Consider the following 16338-nt stretch of genomic DNA (forward strand, 5'->3'; position numbering starts at 1 on the left):
GCACAATTCTGCAATGAAGGGGGGGATAACAAAGCACTCATGTAAGCCCCTCAAACACTAGGTTTAGCAAGGCACAGTGGCGCTCTTCCATTATTCAGGAGCTAAAAAGATGTTTTGTTAAGAGCGGTGCAGTGTTTCCACATGGCGGCATGCCCACCGGCATGAATCCGCACTTAAGACTACGGAAGGGTCAGGTGACTCAGCCTGCAGGACACCAGCCGTTTCACCTGACCCCATCGCTGACTTACACTATCCACTGCCTCTGGTGCCGGAGCTCTGATTCAGGGAGAGTGTGTGCTGGTTAAAGTGAACCAAGACGACAAGTGTTTATGAGCAAGCTGCCAGTGTCATGTTCGGTACAAGTCATGTGACAGAAAGGAGGTGGAGGTGAGAGGGGTGTTTAGGAAGTGGATGGCAGTGTGAAGGACTGGGGAAATGGTGGTTTATGGGTGGGTTGTAGTAAAACTGAGCATATTTACATTTTCGCCGTCTTCTCTCACCTCAAGTGTGCCCCGCTTGGCTGGGTTGAGCACCAGGAAGCGCTTAAGGAGGTTTTCGCAGTCTGTGGACATGTAAAAGGGGATACGGTACTTCCCCCTTAACACACGCTCCCGCAACTCCTGTAGCAGAACACAGAGGTGGCATCAATCAGCATGTACACATCAAATCTGGTTGTTCTATTTTTTTTTTTAACAATTTGATGATGAAGGGACCAATACTCCACTGGGAAATGCTCCAAAATGACCTGGAATAAAGTCTTTTGACTTCTATTAAAAGATTTTTTTTTCCTTCTCCTGAAAAGTTGCCGTTTTGGAGACACAAACTTTGTGTGACTGTGACAATATGCAGCTAAAACAGTGGCATTACAGCAAGCAACCAATAAACAAACTGCAATTAGGTATGCACAGTTTATTTTTTGCTGATACATATGGGAAGACTGAACTACTACTACTACTTGCGCAATATTGGAATTAGAGACTGTAGGGTCCTATTTTAAGCTTGTGCACACATGGATACATATACAAGTAGTAGTATTGGACATGTCCTTCTTGTGGTGGAGAAAGATGGTCTCCCCTGCTTTGCAGGACCAGGTCTGAGGATTAGTGACCTCTCAAAGAAGGGCATGCTGACCTTTAAGTTCTGGCCGTCAAAAGGCAACGATCCGCTGACCAGCGTGTAGAGGATAACTCCCAAGCTCCAGACGTCCACTTCCGGTCCGTCGTATTTCTTGCCCTGGAAGAGCTCGGGAGCGGCGTATGGCGGACTGCCACAGAATGTGTCCAACTTGTTGCCCAACGTGAATTCGTTACTGAAGCCAAAATCCGCTATCTTGATGTTCATATCTGCATCTAGCAGCAGGTTCTCTGCCTAGAAGTGGGAGAGGAAACATTTATGAGGATGAGACGTGTCCTGCTGCAATGTGTGTGCTTAAACTGCTAAGATGCCACACTGTCAGAGGCAGAAGAGAGTTAATAGCCTAACGTGTATCTAAACAGAGGCGAAGCCTCTCAGACGTCAGAGAGAAAAGGAGACAAAGCATCATGTATGCATCATGTAACAAAATGACAACAAATAAAGGGGGGAGGGTGTTAGTGTTTCCACCTGGCTCCCCAGACATGTGGGCCTAATCTCATGCATCATTTTAGAAGCACTGCCCAGGGCATGCATCAGACTCAGACTGAGAATCAGATGGCGTTTGACAAGGCCCTTGGTCGTGCTAAACTGCTAGATTCTAAATCATATTTGTGCGAGAGGCTTCAGACACTCTGAAATTCTGGCCAACATGAAACCCATCTGCATGTTCTGAAGCAGGTGTCATACCTAATTCACCAATTTGAAACATCCTTCAAGTGTGATTACACAGTGATCAACTTGGGGAAGCCATGCAAGTTGTGAAACACAATACATTCTGTGTCAGGCTCCATAACCTGCAATCACTGTGTTTGAAAAAATGATCTGAATTTACATGCAATACAACTTCTGACTAATATTGAATCAACTCTGCTTAATAAGTTTAATCATTGGTTAGAATATGTCAATTAGAATAAAACCAGTATTAACAAGTATAGCAACAGCACCCTCAAAATTCTACAAGACATTCACAGCATGTCGCAGAGGCTCTTATTTAGAGTCGCTTACATTTTTAATCATACTACCTAACTACTAAATTAATCATGTTACAGAAGCCAGTGAATGCAGGAGTCTTGCCCAAGGACTGTTATTGGTATAGTGTGGTGTGCTGGTCAGCCCAGCTGAACCCCTGTCTGCAACGATGCTTACACCAGCCTCTAGCAAATGTTTTTCTACCAATATGAAGCAAAATTTGCACACATAACTTAGTGTGCCCTACGTTACACAACAGAGCTGAATGGGGACACTCAGTAAATTGCCCAGCCACGTGGCTTCAAATCCCTGCATTCTGGTGTCATCAAACCTCAAGTGCTAACTACTTATTTCTTTATTTCTTTATTTATTTATGGGAAAGTGTGGCAACCAACCCATTAGGGTTTGTTTTCCCATTTATAAGCTATTTAAAAAACCCTGGGATCCCTGCTCAACTAATTAAGTTTATGAGAAGGTTGAGAAGAGTGAGGCAAACTGGCAAAATCTTACCTTGAGGTCTCTGTGCACGATGTGTTTTTGATGGCAGTACTGTACAGCTGATACAATCTAAAAACAGACAGGGGAGAGAGCAGAAAAACAGCATGTTTTAGCAGGCCAAGGTAGAGAGAACCAGGACAAAATGAATGACGAACAGAACCTAGATGTTGAGTCGGGTGTGAAAGCCAATTAGCCACATCGACTACCGCGGCCACGTTTTTCCCAGAAACACATTGATTGGGCATGGGGCATGTGCACTGTTGGCGCTGCAACGTGGCCTAGAGTGAGCCGGATGGAGCCGCACAGGGTGTTATGCTTGCATGCTAGCACTCAGGAGCAAGTGGACCTCACTGCTGCGATTGTTAAAATTAAACAAAAAAGATTTTAAATAGACGAGGCCTTGCAAAAGCCTTCAAGTTCGGTGAGATTCTTGGGCTGTCTTGTATGCACTGCTCTTTTGAGACCTATCCATTTTCTATGATATTCAGGTTAGCAAAACCTCCAGCTTGCACCTCTTGAGGTAGTCTGTTGTGGATTATAAGGTGTGTTTAGGATTACTGTTCTGCTGTATAAGCCATTCTCTTTTCATCTTCACCTTTTTACAGATGGTGTGATATTTGCTTCCAAAATTTGCTGGTACTTAACTAAATTAAATTTTTGTCCACCTTCCATCTGTGTCCAACACAAATGCTGACTGTGGCTGTGGTGAGGACACTGGAAAGGGTTTCCTCTGAAATTCTGCAAAAAAATGACCAGGGTTTCCCAACCTTTTGCATTGCCTGTATATGCATTGGTTTTGTGGACCTGTCTTTTCTATTTAAAATTCAGTGCTGGAGAAGCCATACTGTTTTCTTGAAATCCACAACCATGACTTTAAAACTCCCAGTATTACAGGCCTGTGACATACATACACCCTTCCTGATTTCCTTTGTCTGACAGCAGAAGGATCTGGATGTTTTCTCAGGATGCTGAAATGTGCGACCGGCGCTTTCGTCTGACCCAGATTAGCCGTCTCCGCAGCAGCAGAAGTAGCCACAGCAGAGGAGGATGAGAGTCAGAGACTGTGAGGAAGGGGAGGGGTTGGGGAGACCCCAGCTCTGTCACTGCATCCGAATGGCTGTGTCTGTTGGTCCACTATATCGGTCTACTGGACCAGAGGGCACAGACCATGAGCTAGCTCTGTTCCCCACCAATACGGGCAAAATGTATATTGCCTTTGAAACTGAACAGAACTGCTGTATTACAGGCTTGAGCACAATGCGGTACTATACCTGTCTAAATTTAGCCCTGGCCTCCTTCTCCTTCATTCGGCCATGTGCTACGAGGTAGTCAAACACCTCCCCTGCCAAGAAGATCATAAATTACAACACACAGTAGTCACGTACACAGTGGATTCTCAAATGTCTGAGCATCTTAAAATAACAATCATAGCCATAAAATCTTGTCAGTTGCTACTACTAATGGACTCAGTAATGACGAAACATATCTACTCACCTCCACTGGCATATTCCATCACCAGATAAAGGGTTTTCTCTGTTTCTATGACCTCAAACAGCTTTACTGGAGGGAGAGAGAGGGGAACAGAGAGAGAAAGATATTATAAACAGAACTGCAGCTACAATGCTGCCATCATTAACTTCAGTATTGGGCAGTCCTGATTCCTGTGGAATCGTTGAAGGACAATCATCAAAACTTGTTTAACGCTAACAAAATGAGTAATCAATTAGATAATGTTTTCTACTGGGTAGAGAAAAGTACTCTGGTTTGGCTCTTAGGACAGCTCTAAGTGTGAAAATGATGGGAAAGTCATGTACACAGGCACTGTGATCATAGACATGCAGCTTTTTGCCAACAATAAGTAGGTTAATTTTTCTTTTGTCAAGCAGGTAATGGAAAACACCTCTGTGACCTGTAAGACGGACAATGCTTCCAGCTAAACTGCAACTCTACCACCTCATTATGAGCTGCTACGCCGCTGTCTGCATTTGAGATATCCTGAGCTCAGCACTGCTTCCTGTTTAAAATCAGCAACAACACCAAATCCATGCCAACCTACTGAGGCTTTTCCCTTTAAGAGAAAAAGACCAAAAAAAAAAAAAAAAAAAAAAAAAGAAAGTGGGTCATCACTAGGAAAGAGGTGGCGTGTGACTAGACACAATAACCCCACAGATGCCAAAGGAGAGAGTCCCTCAGGCCAGAGCAGCTGATGCTAAAGGCATGCGTTTTAAACAGACCAGACTGAGAGTGAGATCAGAAGCTAGCATTACTAGGTTCGTGACCTCGGCACCATTTCATACAATCAAACGAATCCCAGAGTGTTGGCCTAAACATATTCTGAAATAATGTTGAGCTGGATGACCAGTGATCGGCTCAACCAAGAATCTAATTAACCTCATCATTTTCACACTTCTGAGTAGCTGACTGACCCAGGCAGGTTTTTCAATCAAAATAGCTTCGACAGAGCCAAGGGCTAAGACATAAAAGCTTCAAAGCAATCCCACACACAGTTACTCATGTGGTTCCTGGCACTGTTAACCACACTCTTATCTGAAAAAGCACCCATGCAACAGAAGTCACTTGTGTGTGCGTGTGTGTGTGTCCTTAATCACACCATTTCAGAGAGCCAATATAGTTCTCAAAGTTATGCAATTACTGACCTAATTTCAAGTAACCAAATACGTATAGCATGCCAATTCATTCTGAACTGCGGAGAGTGAGAAACAAAGGTTCACACACTGAAGGTAAAAGTGCCTCAAATATGATCTTTCTCTTAATATGTGATACTGATTTGGTCTCGGTGTGTGCTCTGAGTGTGAACAGCAAAGAGCATACTGAATCAGCATACTGGACTGAGGTCCAAAATCGTAACTGAAACTGTAGAGATTCAGTATGCTCTTTGCTGTTCACACTCAGAGCACACACCGAGACCAAATCAGTATCACATATTAAGAGAAAGATCATATTTGAGGCACTTTTACCTTCAGTGTGTGAACCTTTGTTTCTCACTCTCCGCAGTTCAGAATGAATTGGCATGCTATACGCATTACATACAGTCATATCGGAATTCACACTTTTGTTAACTCGTGTTAATTCAGTCTTCAACAATATTTCACGCTGGTGGAAAGCATGAAAATGCCTGTTAGTATAGTTATGAGTTTGTTGTTTTAAAGGATGAGCAAAACAAGCAACTAAACATATCCATGTCTAATCAAATTAATTTACCGCTATTGATAATAAAAAAAAGCTTATCTTCAAGAATATTTTGAGATAAATTACTTAAAGCAAATGATCCAACGGCGCTACATATGATGGTTCAAATCATTTATTTCGGTAACTTGTATGTTAATGTTTTGGGCACTGATTTTGCTTTCCTATGCTAAAGTACTTATTCTTAGCATGTGAAAGAAAATGAAAAGTAAACAAAAGAAACCGAGTGCCCCCTCCTCGCTTCACTGACCTCCACATTTAGACCAACAGAAGCAATTCATTCAGTTCACCTATTTTACGTAAACTGTGTTGGTTTGAGCGTCTACTGTTTGTCCTGTTTGTAGTCTGGTATAGCAGTTCGCTCTCCTGCTGTTTCTGAGGTCACGTGAAAGGTGCGTTTTATTCTTAGCGAAACCCAGAGGACAGCTACTTTTGTTGGATGAGCAGGCTATTCTTTTGTGTGTGTACAGTTTTTTTTTTTTTTATGCACAAACGTTTCTACAGGCGTTTGTCAGACATGGGCCATATTAGAAAGCTAAATGTAAAGAGTAATAATAGGTAAACTTAGCTCCATGGATCCAAGCAACAAAGCAAGCCCAGTAGCTACTTCTTAGTGAATAAATGGAAGGCAGCCTTTCATACAAACTGAGAAGAGACTGAGATCTTAAGACCCAGCATGAAATATTATCACAGTGTACGGTATTACCGGGGCCGGAAAGTAGTGCAAGCTGTGCTGGTAGCACTGATGGTCCTCAGGTCACAGACACATTTGCTTAGTTAGTAGCATGATAGCATGCTCAAGTCTGGCTGACCTATCTAAGCCTAGCTGACCGGCTACAAGTCCAGTGTTTTAGCTAACTGAGGCTCAGATGACATGTTAAAATGATAAAGCCTCATATCTGACCACACAAAGTCGAGTGAATGGCCTCAGGAGGGTTTTCCACTGTTTTGAAGCACATCCTGTAGACTGATTTATCCAGGTTGGCTTTCTCTCACTTTAATTAAACACTGTGTGCCACTAAACTCGCAACTACAGTGGGCCTGTTTTTCCCCCACCTGTTTTCAGAGTGTGACATCACCAGTCGGTGAGCTCCTAAAGCTCCCACCTTAAATGCTAATGAATGAATGAGCTATTTTGGCCGTGTACTAGATAAGACACAGAACAGAAAGGATAACTATGGTGATGATGGTAATGAGCTCAACACTGTGGTGGGCATCACATAACTGTGGGATTGCGGTAATATGATTATCGTCGCAGCCCTACTTATAACTGCCCATATTGTGGGGATGACTTGGTATACTGACCTGAATTGAAAAATGAATTACAACTGTTCTCTGAATCGGTTCAATCAATTCAGCAATGTGCGGCACCAGTGTTTTTCCTGCAGCTCAAATTTTCACAACCACAGTGTGGTATGAACACTGATTTCATTCTGGTTGACTAACCTCTCTTGGGGGGGAAGCTGAAAATCATGCTAATGTCATTTTTGTCTATAAGCTATTCTTACACCAGACAGACAGAACAGGAGAGAACAAGACAGACTGAGGCTAGCGAGGCTAGATGGAGGAGGGATGTGAATAGGGTAGAACAGTTAGGATGTGAGTGGGCTGAGGCTGAGGAGTGTTAGCGATTAGAATCCCTCCTCCTCAGTCTAAACACTTCACCTACTCAGAGTGGCAAAGATGCGTCACTCACGCACACACTCTTGCGTTTGCTCATTCATGCTGTTCTGACACACATGGAGACGCACATTAGAAGAACATGAAGTGAACACAGGCCTTTCTGAAACGGTACACATACTGAAGGTCCACAGATGGTAAGAGATTCTTATTGAAATCACACACAAATGATTACCATGAACACAAAGCGGGTTGAACACGGTGGAATGCAGCTCTAAACAGGGTCTCAGATCCCAAATCGTTTGTCAGAATCCAACTAGACTGGACTACTTGTTATTCAAAGGTCCACAAGGTCTGCACAAGCATTTATTACACAGTTTACTCACCCTACACACTTCTGGGACGTTCTTTGAGAGTACTGAGTTGTGAATGAAATTTTAAAGTATCACGGTCACTACGCTACGAGCTAACTTAACAGACACCATCATCAGTAATGTGATTTTATTCACTCTCCAGCTGATGGCAGGTGGGTTTGGGCTGGGTTCGGGACAGGGTTCAGGGTTTAGATTCAAAATATGTTGCTTTTGCTCAGACTGGGGCCAAAAACTTTCAGGCCTGATTAAATCTCTACTCCCAGATCCTCCTCCTTTGCTTCAAACACACACCTGCTCAGCTGTGTGTATGAGAGAGGCAGATGGGGCTAGTGTGGGGCAGTAGGGTGAGTAAAGGGTCAGGGGCACACACAGCTAACTCCACCAAAGCGGGAGACAGGAGGGGTAGAAGCATGTGCAGGCTGTCAGATGATAGAGGCTCAACAATGACACACACAAAGAGGCTCACAGCAGAGCTTTTGTGTTGGTGGGAGGAGCCGCACGAAATGCCGAATGGGCGTTTAGTGACACTCCAGAGAAAAGCAGAGGGAATTCCTATAGAGGGCTTTATAGAGAGGCTCCTGCTGGGGCAGAAGGCCAGTCCTTCACCACTCCCTCATCTATTGCCTTAATCCCACAACAACAACAACAACAAAATGACAAAAGGACTCCCCAGAGCTCTGGGGAACTCACCAATATTTGGATGGTTTAGAATCTTCATTATTCTTACTTCCCGGAAGAGCTTTAAAAGAAAGGAGGAAATGATTAGAACATCAATTTATAAACAAAGTAACTATTCATGGGGTCAAAATGGTGGACAATATGGCAGAAACCCACGATTCAAGATTTCTTTAAAGAAAAAAAACAAACAAATAATAATAATTAAAAAAAAATCAACAAAATCATTAGCAAATGTTCACAGTTTACATGCGGTGCTGAACTAAATCCAATTAAACAGCAGTGGTTCCACATTAATTTCACTCTTTTTAACAAAATATTTTTAAGTACTGCCAATGTCCACAATATGCTCAGTAAAGAGTATGATGACCATGATTCGTCACAAGAATGCTAAAATAAAGTCATACTGCCCACCCCTACACATCCCCCACACAACTAGGAATGTCCTGATCCGATCCAGTGGATCAGTATCGGGCCGATCCAGGCATAGTTAAATGGACCAAAATTTTAATCCCAACTTACTTCAGAGTCTTTGTTTTAACCACAGTGTTCAGAGTGCCATCGGGTGTCCTCAAGATATCATTATCACAAACATTATTCCCAGCCAGCAGCATTGCAGACATTCTCAGAAGGTGAATACAATAACGGAACATGAAAACAGACCATAATAACTCTATAAAACCCATCACTGAAACGCTCGAGCGGGAGAACTGCTCGCCTTTCTTTGTTTTTAAACCAGCACTGAACAGCTAATACTAATGCTAATACACACACACTGTAGTGAACCCAAATCACAGCACATTCACCCACCAATAAATCAGTTATTTAGAAGAAGAACAACAATAACAATAACAACAGATATCAGTCCAAAGTGATATGAGTGTTGGGGGGGGGGGTGTTAAATTTGAATTGAAATACATTATTAAATAATTAAATAAATAACAAACTTAAATTAAATATATGCCATTTCACCCACCCATACCGGGAACAGTATAAAATGTCAACAAAGTCTCAAACTACATCAGATACAAAACTGCTTGAGTATTCTTTTAAACAGGAAGTCTGAAATCCATAACTACACTTAAGGATAGATACTGCAGTTTCTTGGGCACGGCTTTTTGCAGAAATTAGTTTTGGTGCACTGACAAAAACTACCCCCAACAAACCTGCTACATTTGCATGTAAATAAGGTCTTGACGACACCCTCAGCTTTAACACACTCTTTTCGTCTTTGCGCAGTTAAGCTGTAGATATACATTCCTGCACAAAGCCGAGTGGTTAAATCACGACCAAGCTACTGTGTGCCGACACCTTAAAATCCCCCAACCCCCCGTACAGAAGATCTTATGACTCGCATCCCCTGGAGAGACAGACGTCGTCAGGGCGAGACAGACGGTTCAGTGAGGAGGGCATATCAGGCCAGCTCACCGCAGACATAACACAACCAATCACAGTGTAGAGATTCTCATCACGATTCTGTCTCCATACATTTACTAATGAATCTTTCTCCATTTTCTCTTTGGTTGTTTTTTTAATCCTCTATTATCTGCCTTATTCTTTGCCGCTCATGCTTTTGTAAAGAGTCCACTCTTCACATTTTGCATCAGCGAGGCTTTGGACTTGCCTGTCTCAGCATAACAAAAAAAAAACATAAAAAAAAAAGCCATTGTCTCTTTAGATTGACTTCATCATAGCGATACGGCGATTAGGATTCCTAACAATTTATCAAAGCTCAATAAACTAACCCTGCATTATGCTGATTGTTATGGCAAATGGCAGAATGAAAAAGAAGGAGGGAATAAATGAATAAACTATGCACAATAAAAGAAAGGATGGCAAACAACTAGGGATCATCCACCAGCTGCTATACCAAACTGAACAAAACCCCAAAACAGGTGTCTTGCACTTGATGCACAGTCTTCATTGTACATACCATACCGAAGATCTGGTGAAAATCCTTGTATTTATGAATATTACAACATTTCATAGAAAAAAAATGTAATGTCAGTTTTTACCCCTAAAATCATGCAGCCCTAGTCATAAACAGACTATTATAACTATTACAGCTCCATTTAGTTTTCCATTAAACATTTGAAAAAATGATCTGTTTAAGAAGGGACAGTCATTCATGGAGCAACATAGTGGTATACAGTAAACACACTTGTGCATGTGACATGTGGTTTCCGTCAGACGCAGCAAACAGCAAACGACCTGAGCTGACATCAAAGTGGCCGCTTATGGCCGCATGCCCAGCCCCTCAGAGTCGAGGTACAGGACCTGCCCCCAACAGCACGGCTCCACAGAGAGAGGCATCTGTCATCCACAAACACACACACACTTACCGAGACTGTAAAAGGCTAAATTTAGCGACATACTCGGCCTGTAACTTTGAACATGAAAAACAGTAACACAATCTCCTCGTGGATGACCTTCGCTGGCTGAAGGTGCACCGCGGAGCTAAATGTGGCAAATGTGATTGAGACTTGCTCATGTTTTGCTCACACTCTGGACTCCTTCTGAGCTTTGACTCCTGACTGCTGTGTGCAGATGCAGGAGGGAGCGCTGTGCCTGGTTTGTGAATGGCACACAGCGAGCACACGTGGGAAGGCAGATATTCATTAACCGGCTGTGTTCATTAACTGAAAAACACAAAACCACATTACACAGCGGTGCACGCAACATCTGGCTCCACAGTAAAAGATAGGTCACGATTAGAGGAAAGACTGAAAAAGAAAAGAAAAGAAAAGAAAAAAAACCCTCTCTGAAAGCAGATTACTGAAGCTGAAGAGCGTGACATTACCTCATGGTTTGAAGAGAGAGGCACTGTGAGCCCATGTGCGAGAGTGGAGCACAAGAGCAGCAGAGAATTTGCCTAAAGCCACTAATCACCACACAATAATTAAAAAACCAACAACAACAAAAACAGGCGTGCCATGCTAACGAGCGGAAGACGTCCAGACGCAGCAGGGAGAGAAGATGCTGAGGGCAGACGTCAGCTGGTTTTCAGTGCTCCACAAGCCAGACACAATAAGTCATCAGCAGCGTGAGCAATATGCATATTGTGCAACTCTGAGGTGAAGAGCTACTGGCCACACAGAAGCAGAGCAATCACATGGCATTTAGCATCTCATGAAAAGATCCACAGCCATGAGTTAACGGCATCAAGTCAAACCATGGTAGACCCAGCCTTATGCTTCACAGTTGGCAAGGTGTTCTTTTCATAAAATGCTGTTTTCTCCCCTCCAAATATACCAAAGAGAGTTTTATTATGGACTTCATAGGTCCACTGCACTTGTTTCCAAAACTCAATTGGCTTAGAGCCGCAGGGTACTGGAAAAAAAAAAAACAATTCAACATAATGATATTAATGATGCCCTGTATGTATTCAATAATGGAGTAAAATAAACAATATTGGGCAGATCTAATCAACCTCTAGTAGATGTGCCATGATAAATGAGAACAGTGTGAATTTATCTTTTGCATCAAAGCATTTTTAATGTATTAGGCGTTGCATGTGATTATTGCACATGTACTCACCACAAAAACAATGCTGAAATGATATATTGTGCAGCCCGAGCTTCTCTAGATTTTAGCTTCTCTGATTTTAATCTTTTGAGTTGATGTGATTAGGTCACAGGTAAGGTTTCCTTCTTATGACTCTTCTTGGGTTTATAGTCTTCCCCTGCCTCGTTGGTCTCGATAACTTTCATTTTCAGATCTTTAGACAGTTGCTTAGATGAGCCGGTGAAGGCTGAGTGTTAGAATGAGGTTTGAAGAGTCAGATAATTGATAAAGTTCTGGAAATCTGATTCAGTGGACAGGTCCTAATTACAATTAATGCCTGATCAGCCTGTCAAATCTGCAATGATAAGGTCACCATTTTTTTTTAAATAAAACTTTTGAATCACAAGTAATTGCAACTGTTTGCCATTGATTTCAATAAGAGCGACGCACTGACAGATAGCACACTCCAGTGCATGGCCACGTGTTGACACTGCGCCAAGTCCGATGTATCCGTGGGTCAGACAATAAGAGATGGTGTGGGACAGAGCTTTTTTTTTTTCGCTGCCTCTGATAAAAAGATTAGCAACCGCTTGCTGATTAAGAGCTTTCATGTTTTTTGATGTTTCCCCACACATATCAATCTCTGCCCACAAAGATGCCCACAACAAACCAGCAATGCATATCCATGCATTTTTCTTTTCTTTTTTTTTTTGCATTTCAAAAGGTGACCAAAAATCACATTCTACTTAAACCCACAAAGAAACTGGCAACCTCAACTTACTTTAAGCCTCGCCTTTACCTCCTCTATGGACATGTTTACAATCTTAACCAATCTGACCATTCAGTTAAAACATTAGTAACTTTAGGATGATCTAACACGAGACAAAAACGAGTAGCTTGGGTTAGCGTATGTGTTGGGTCAGGCAAAAACAGAGCAAAATGACCCAGAGGTCTTTACAATCTGCTGATGCACTAGAAAGCTAGTGTCTCCTTCTTGCAAACAGGACATCCTAAGAACAGCAAGAGGTTCACACTGGTCCTGTGGGACTGGGTCTGCCTGTACCGGCCCAGTGTAAGCTGGCGTGATTAACAGGGTTACACATTTGGGCCGCTCTGTGTGCATGTCTTCTGGACATGCCAAAGATCAGATGTGCCAAGCCTGGTTCCCTAGAAGCCAGGAACAGCCCCAAACACACCTCCGGAGGTGGGATGGGGTGGGTAATCTAGAACAGGTGAAAAGAGTAAAGTGTTTTCTTTTCCCTGCAAACACAGTCCTCTGGGAGCATGTCACAACAGACCTAACAGTGGCCAGTGTGACTTGTGATACTAAGAAATTGATAAATAATTAATTAAAACTCAAAAATCCAAAAGCTTTCAATTTCTATAATCAATGCTTTAAAATGTGCACGTCTTTGCAGAGATGCCTAGGATGGAATTAAGATTTCATGAAACATCTGTATCTTGTGCCGAGGGTATGTGTGTGTAGACACATTGTACAAATTTAAATTAGTCTGCTGAACACCTGTAAGCATTTGCAGGAGCTTTCACAGACATGTAAATGCTTGTTCTGTGGCTGGAGGATGTCAGAGAAGGGTTTCATGTTTGTGTATGTATCTCGGCCTGTGCATTTTGCCATGTCTGTGTTTTACTGTGATTACACCTATCCATTCCTGTAGGGAGGAGGGAATAAACCCCACATAAAGCACTTCTAAATAATTTACTTAGCTTTGCGGACTGACAGCACTTTTACAGTCTCCCTGAGTTACTGGCATGCAGTCATGGCCTAGATGCCCCAACATGGCGCCCAGAACCCGGAGCCACCTGGGTCAATCAAACACATCCCACACAGACGTGCCTCTGCAGGGTGACCTAGATGGCACTGGGTGCTGCTCTGAAGTGATCATTATCAGAGAATAAGCTTACCTCGGTCATGAGAACAGCAAAGCGATGAGAAACCACAGGGCACTCTGTGTGAACTGAGCGAGTTTTCTGTGGTCTGCAGGCCACACAACAGTAAGATGTCTGTATTAAGCAAGCCCTTGTGTTTGAATTCAGGCTCTATGCACCTCATTCCCACACTACATACTGGAGATAAGAATACCACATTCTTTCCGATACTGAAAACTCAGGAACCAGTCAAAACAATTTTTAGAAAAGACCCCATATCAAGCACTAACCCCCTCCAACACTCTACTACCAAACAGGAGGAAACCCACAGCAAACAACAGGACATTCAATAATGCATGTGTGAGATATTACAGGCTAGATGTGTTGCAGGACTGAATTTGACTAATTCATCTTCTTCCTGCGTTGTGCGATCCACCATTTTCTGCCAATTTTAATTCAACAACCTAGACATAAACACAAGGCAGGCTGGGTCCATGGATTTAATTTGTTGGCACCACGTTCTCAGCAAAATTGAGATTCATGGGACCAGGCTCCATTTTTCAGTTTTCAACTACCTCAGCTTTCTGTTCTTGGTGGAACCGATCAGGGCCTTCAGCTATTGCAGCCCATCCACCTCAAGGTCTGACATGTACGGCATTCTGAGATGGCTTTCTGCTCATTTGCGTTACTGTAGCTTTTCTGTCAGGTATTTTTGTCTGCAGAACTGCTGCTTACTGGATGTTTTTCTTTATTACATCAATCTGAGTGAACTTCAGAGACTGTTTTGTTTAAATTCTCTAGAGATCTACAGATGCTCAAACCAGCACTTCTGGCACCAACAATCATGCTGTGCTCAAAATCACTCATTCTAATAGTTGATGTGAACATTACTCTAAAGCTGTTGGCCATATACGCATGAATTGATACACCACCGCTAAACGATTGGTGTTCCTAATAAAGTGTGAGGATGCTTCTGTGCACACAACGAATGTGAGAAAAGATCATCTCGTCTTTGGGCCAAAGACAGCAAGTGATTCAGCACATCTTGTGTGTGGTGTCTCAGTGACGCCCACAACGAAGACAGCTAAAAGTGCAAACTAATTTCCTGCAGGTAGAGCGATTAGGCCCACCCACACAGTGGAACTCCCAATCTCGCACAGCTCTCTGTGAATCTCAGCGGGCTACTGGCAGCCCTGCTGCGAAGTCGTGAAGTGGGGGAAACTCTCCTCCCTTACGCTTTTCTCAGCACACTCTCCCAAACAGGAAGCAGCTAGTGAAGATGCAGTTAGGTGGTGAGACATGCTCACACCCACGTAAAGAAATAAATAAACGCCAGCATACTCCTAAAGCCTGCCACACATATGCAGCAACATTTGTTAATATGAGAATGGACAAAATTACATAATACACAAAAAGATTTTTTATGAAGGCTGCAAAATAATAAAAAAATAATAATAATAATAAAAAAAGAAAATAATAAAAGACCTCAGCACTGGCACATTTTAAAATGGCAATGAAAAGCTGAGTCAATTTGAAAGACTCTAGGAACCATGTTTACATTGATCAAACCAAGTAAATCCACAGCCACTAGGTGTAATAGCAGTAGGATTTCCTCCTAATAAGAAGGTTTGAGAGGTACCCCTTCATATGAGACCATGCTAAAGCTACACCAATCAGCTTTTAACTCCCGATACTTCATACGGGAAGGAGGGCCTGTTCACCCTTTGGGTCTACTTTTGGGTTTTTACATAGATATTTTTTTTATTGAAAATGCGAGCACGGTGCAGTCCTGTTCAGTCTGATTAATTGATCAAATGAATTAATCTTTACACTGTTCTGTAATGTTACTGAGTAGGGTTGTAGAGGTACACATACCTCTGTCACAGTATGGGGGTCACAGTGGGGTGCACGAAGACAACACAGTACGCATTATTATGGTAAATGTGGTAATTTCATTAAAAAAAAAAAAACCTTATGCTGTCAGCTGTTGGATTTGCATAGTACCGTGGGAACTGCAGTGGATCGAGGAGTGTTATTATAGTAATTCTTTTTTGTTTTGCTATTTTTTTCACATTGTACTGAACTTATACCAAATTGTGAGGTCTGAACTGTGACAGCTTTTATTAAGTGTTAAAAAAGGATGTTAGGAATTTTGCAAATGGTCAGCACTGACTAACACATGCAGCGGTTTCTTGCCCCCCCCAAAAAAATCCTATGTGAGGCTCAAGACATTCCTAAAATAACTAAAACACACAACAAAGCACAAGTATCCTGCCAACATGTCTTCTGATCATCATGCACAGACAAAACTGTGAACAGGTCAGCCTGCATGCTGGGATATGAGACAATCTGCAGGTTATCACTGCTCCATTGAAGCCCACATTCCTCCGCTCCAGCACTATCAGCTACTGTTCCCCTCCAAGTAAAGTCAAAAAGACAGTCTCTCACTGAGGACACACACACACACACA

The 16338-nt window shown here is 42.5% G+C and overlaps 1 protein-coding gene across 20 annotated transcripts in view; it reads right to left on the reverse strand.

Annotated features, from left to right (window-relative positions):
• mark3b (MAP/microtubule affinity-regulating kinase 3b) overlaps positions 1-16338 on the reverse strand; it is a 44543-nt gene that overhangs the window by 12575 nt on the left and 15630 nt on the right. For 11 of the 20 annotated variants that reach the window (XM_072682897.1, XM_072683013.1, XM_072682905.1 and 8 more), the window contains exons 4-9: positions 8493-8541; positions 4096-4161; positions 3873-3943; positions 2614-2670; positions 1132-1368; positions 501-620 (exon numbers count right to left, since the gene is read on the reverse strand). In XM_072682897.1, the coding sequence (XP_072538998.1) occupies positions 501-620; positions 1132-1368; positions 2614-2670; positions 3873-3943; positions 4096-4161; positions 8493-8541 (600 nt within the window). Of the gene's footprint in view, positions 1-479; positions 621-1131; positions 1369-2613; positions 2671-3872; positions 3944-4095; positions 4162-8492; positions 8542-16338 lie in introns of all 20 variants that reach the window. The other 9 variants (XM_072682882.1, XM_072682889.1, XM_072682913.1 and 6 more) reach the window with 1 other exon arrangement.

This window comes from Salminus brasiliensis, chromosome 1, assembly GCF_030463535.1.
Source record: "Salminus brasiliensis chromosome 1, fSalBra1.hap2, whole genome shotgun sequence".
NCBI classification, from domain to species: domain Eukaryota; kingdom Metazoa; phylum Chordata; class Actinopteri; order Characiformes; family Bryconidae; genus Salminus; species Salminus brasiliensis.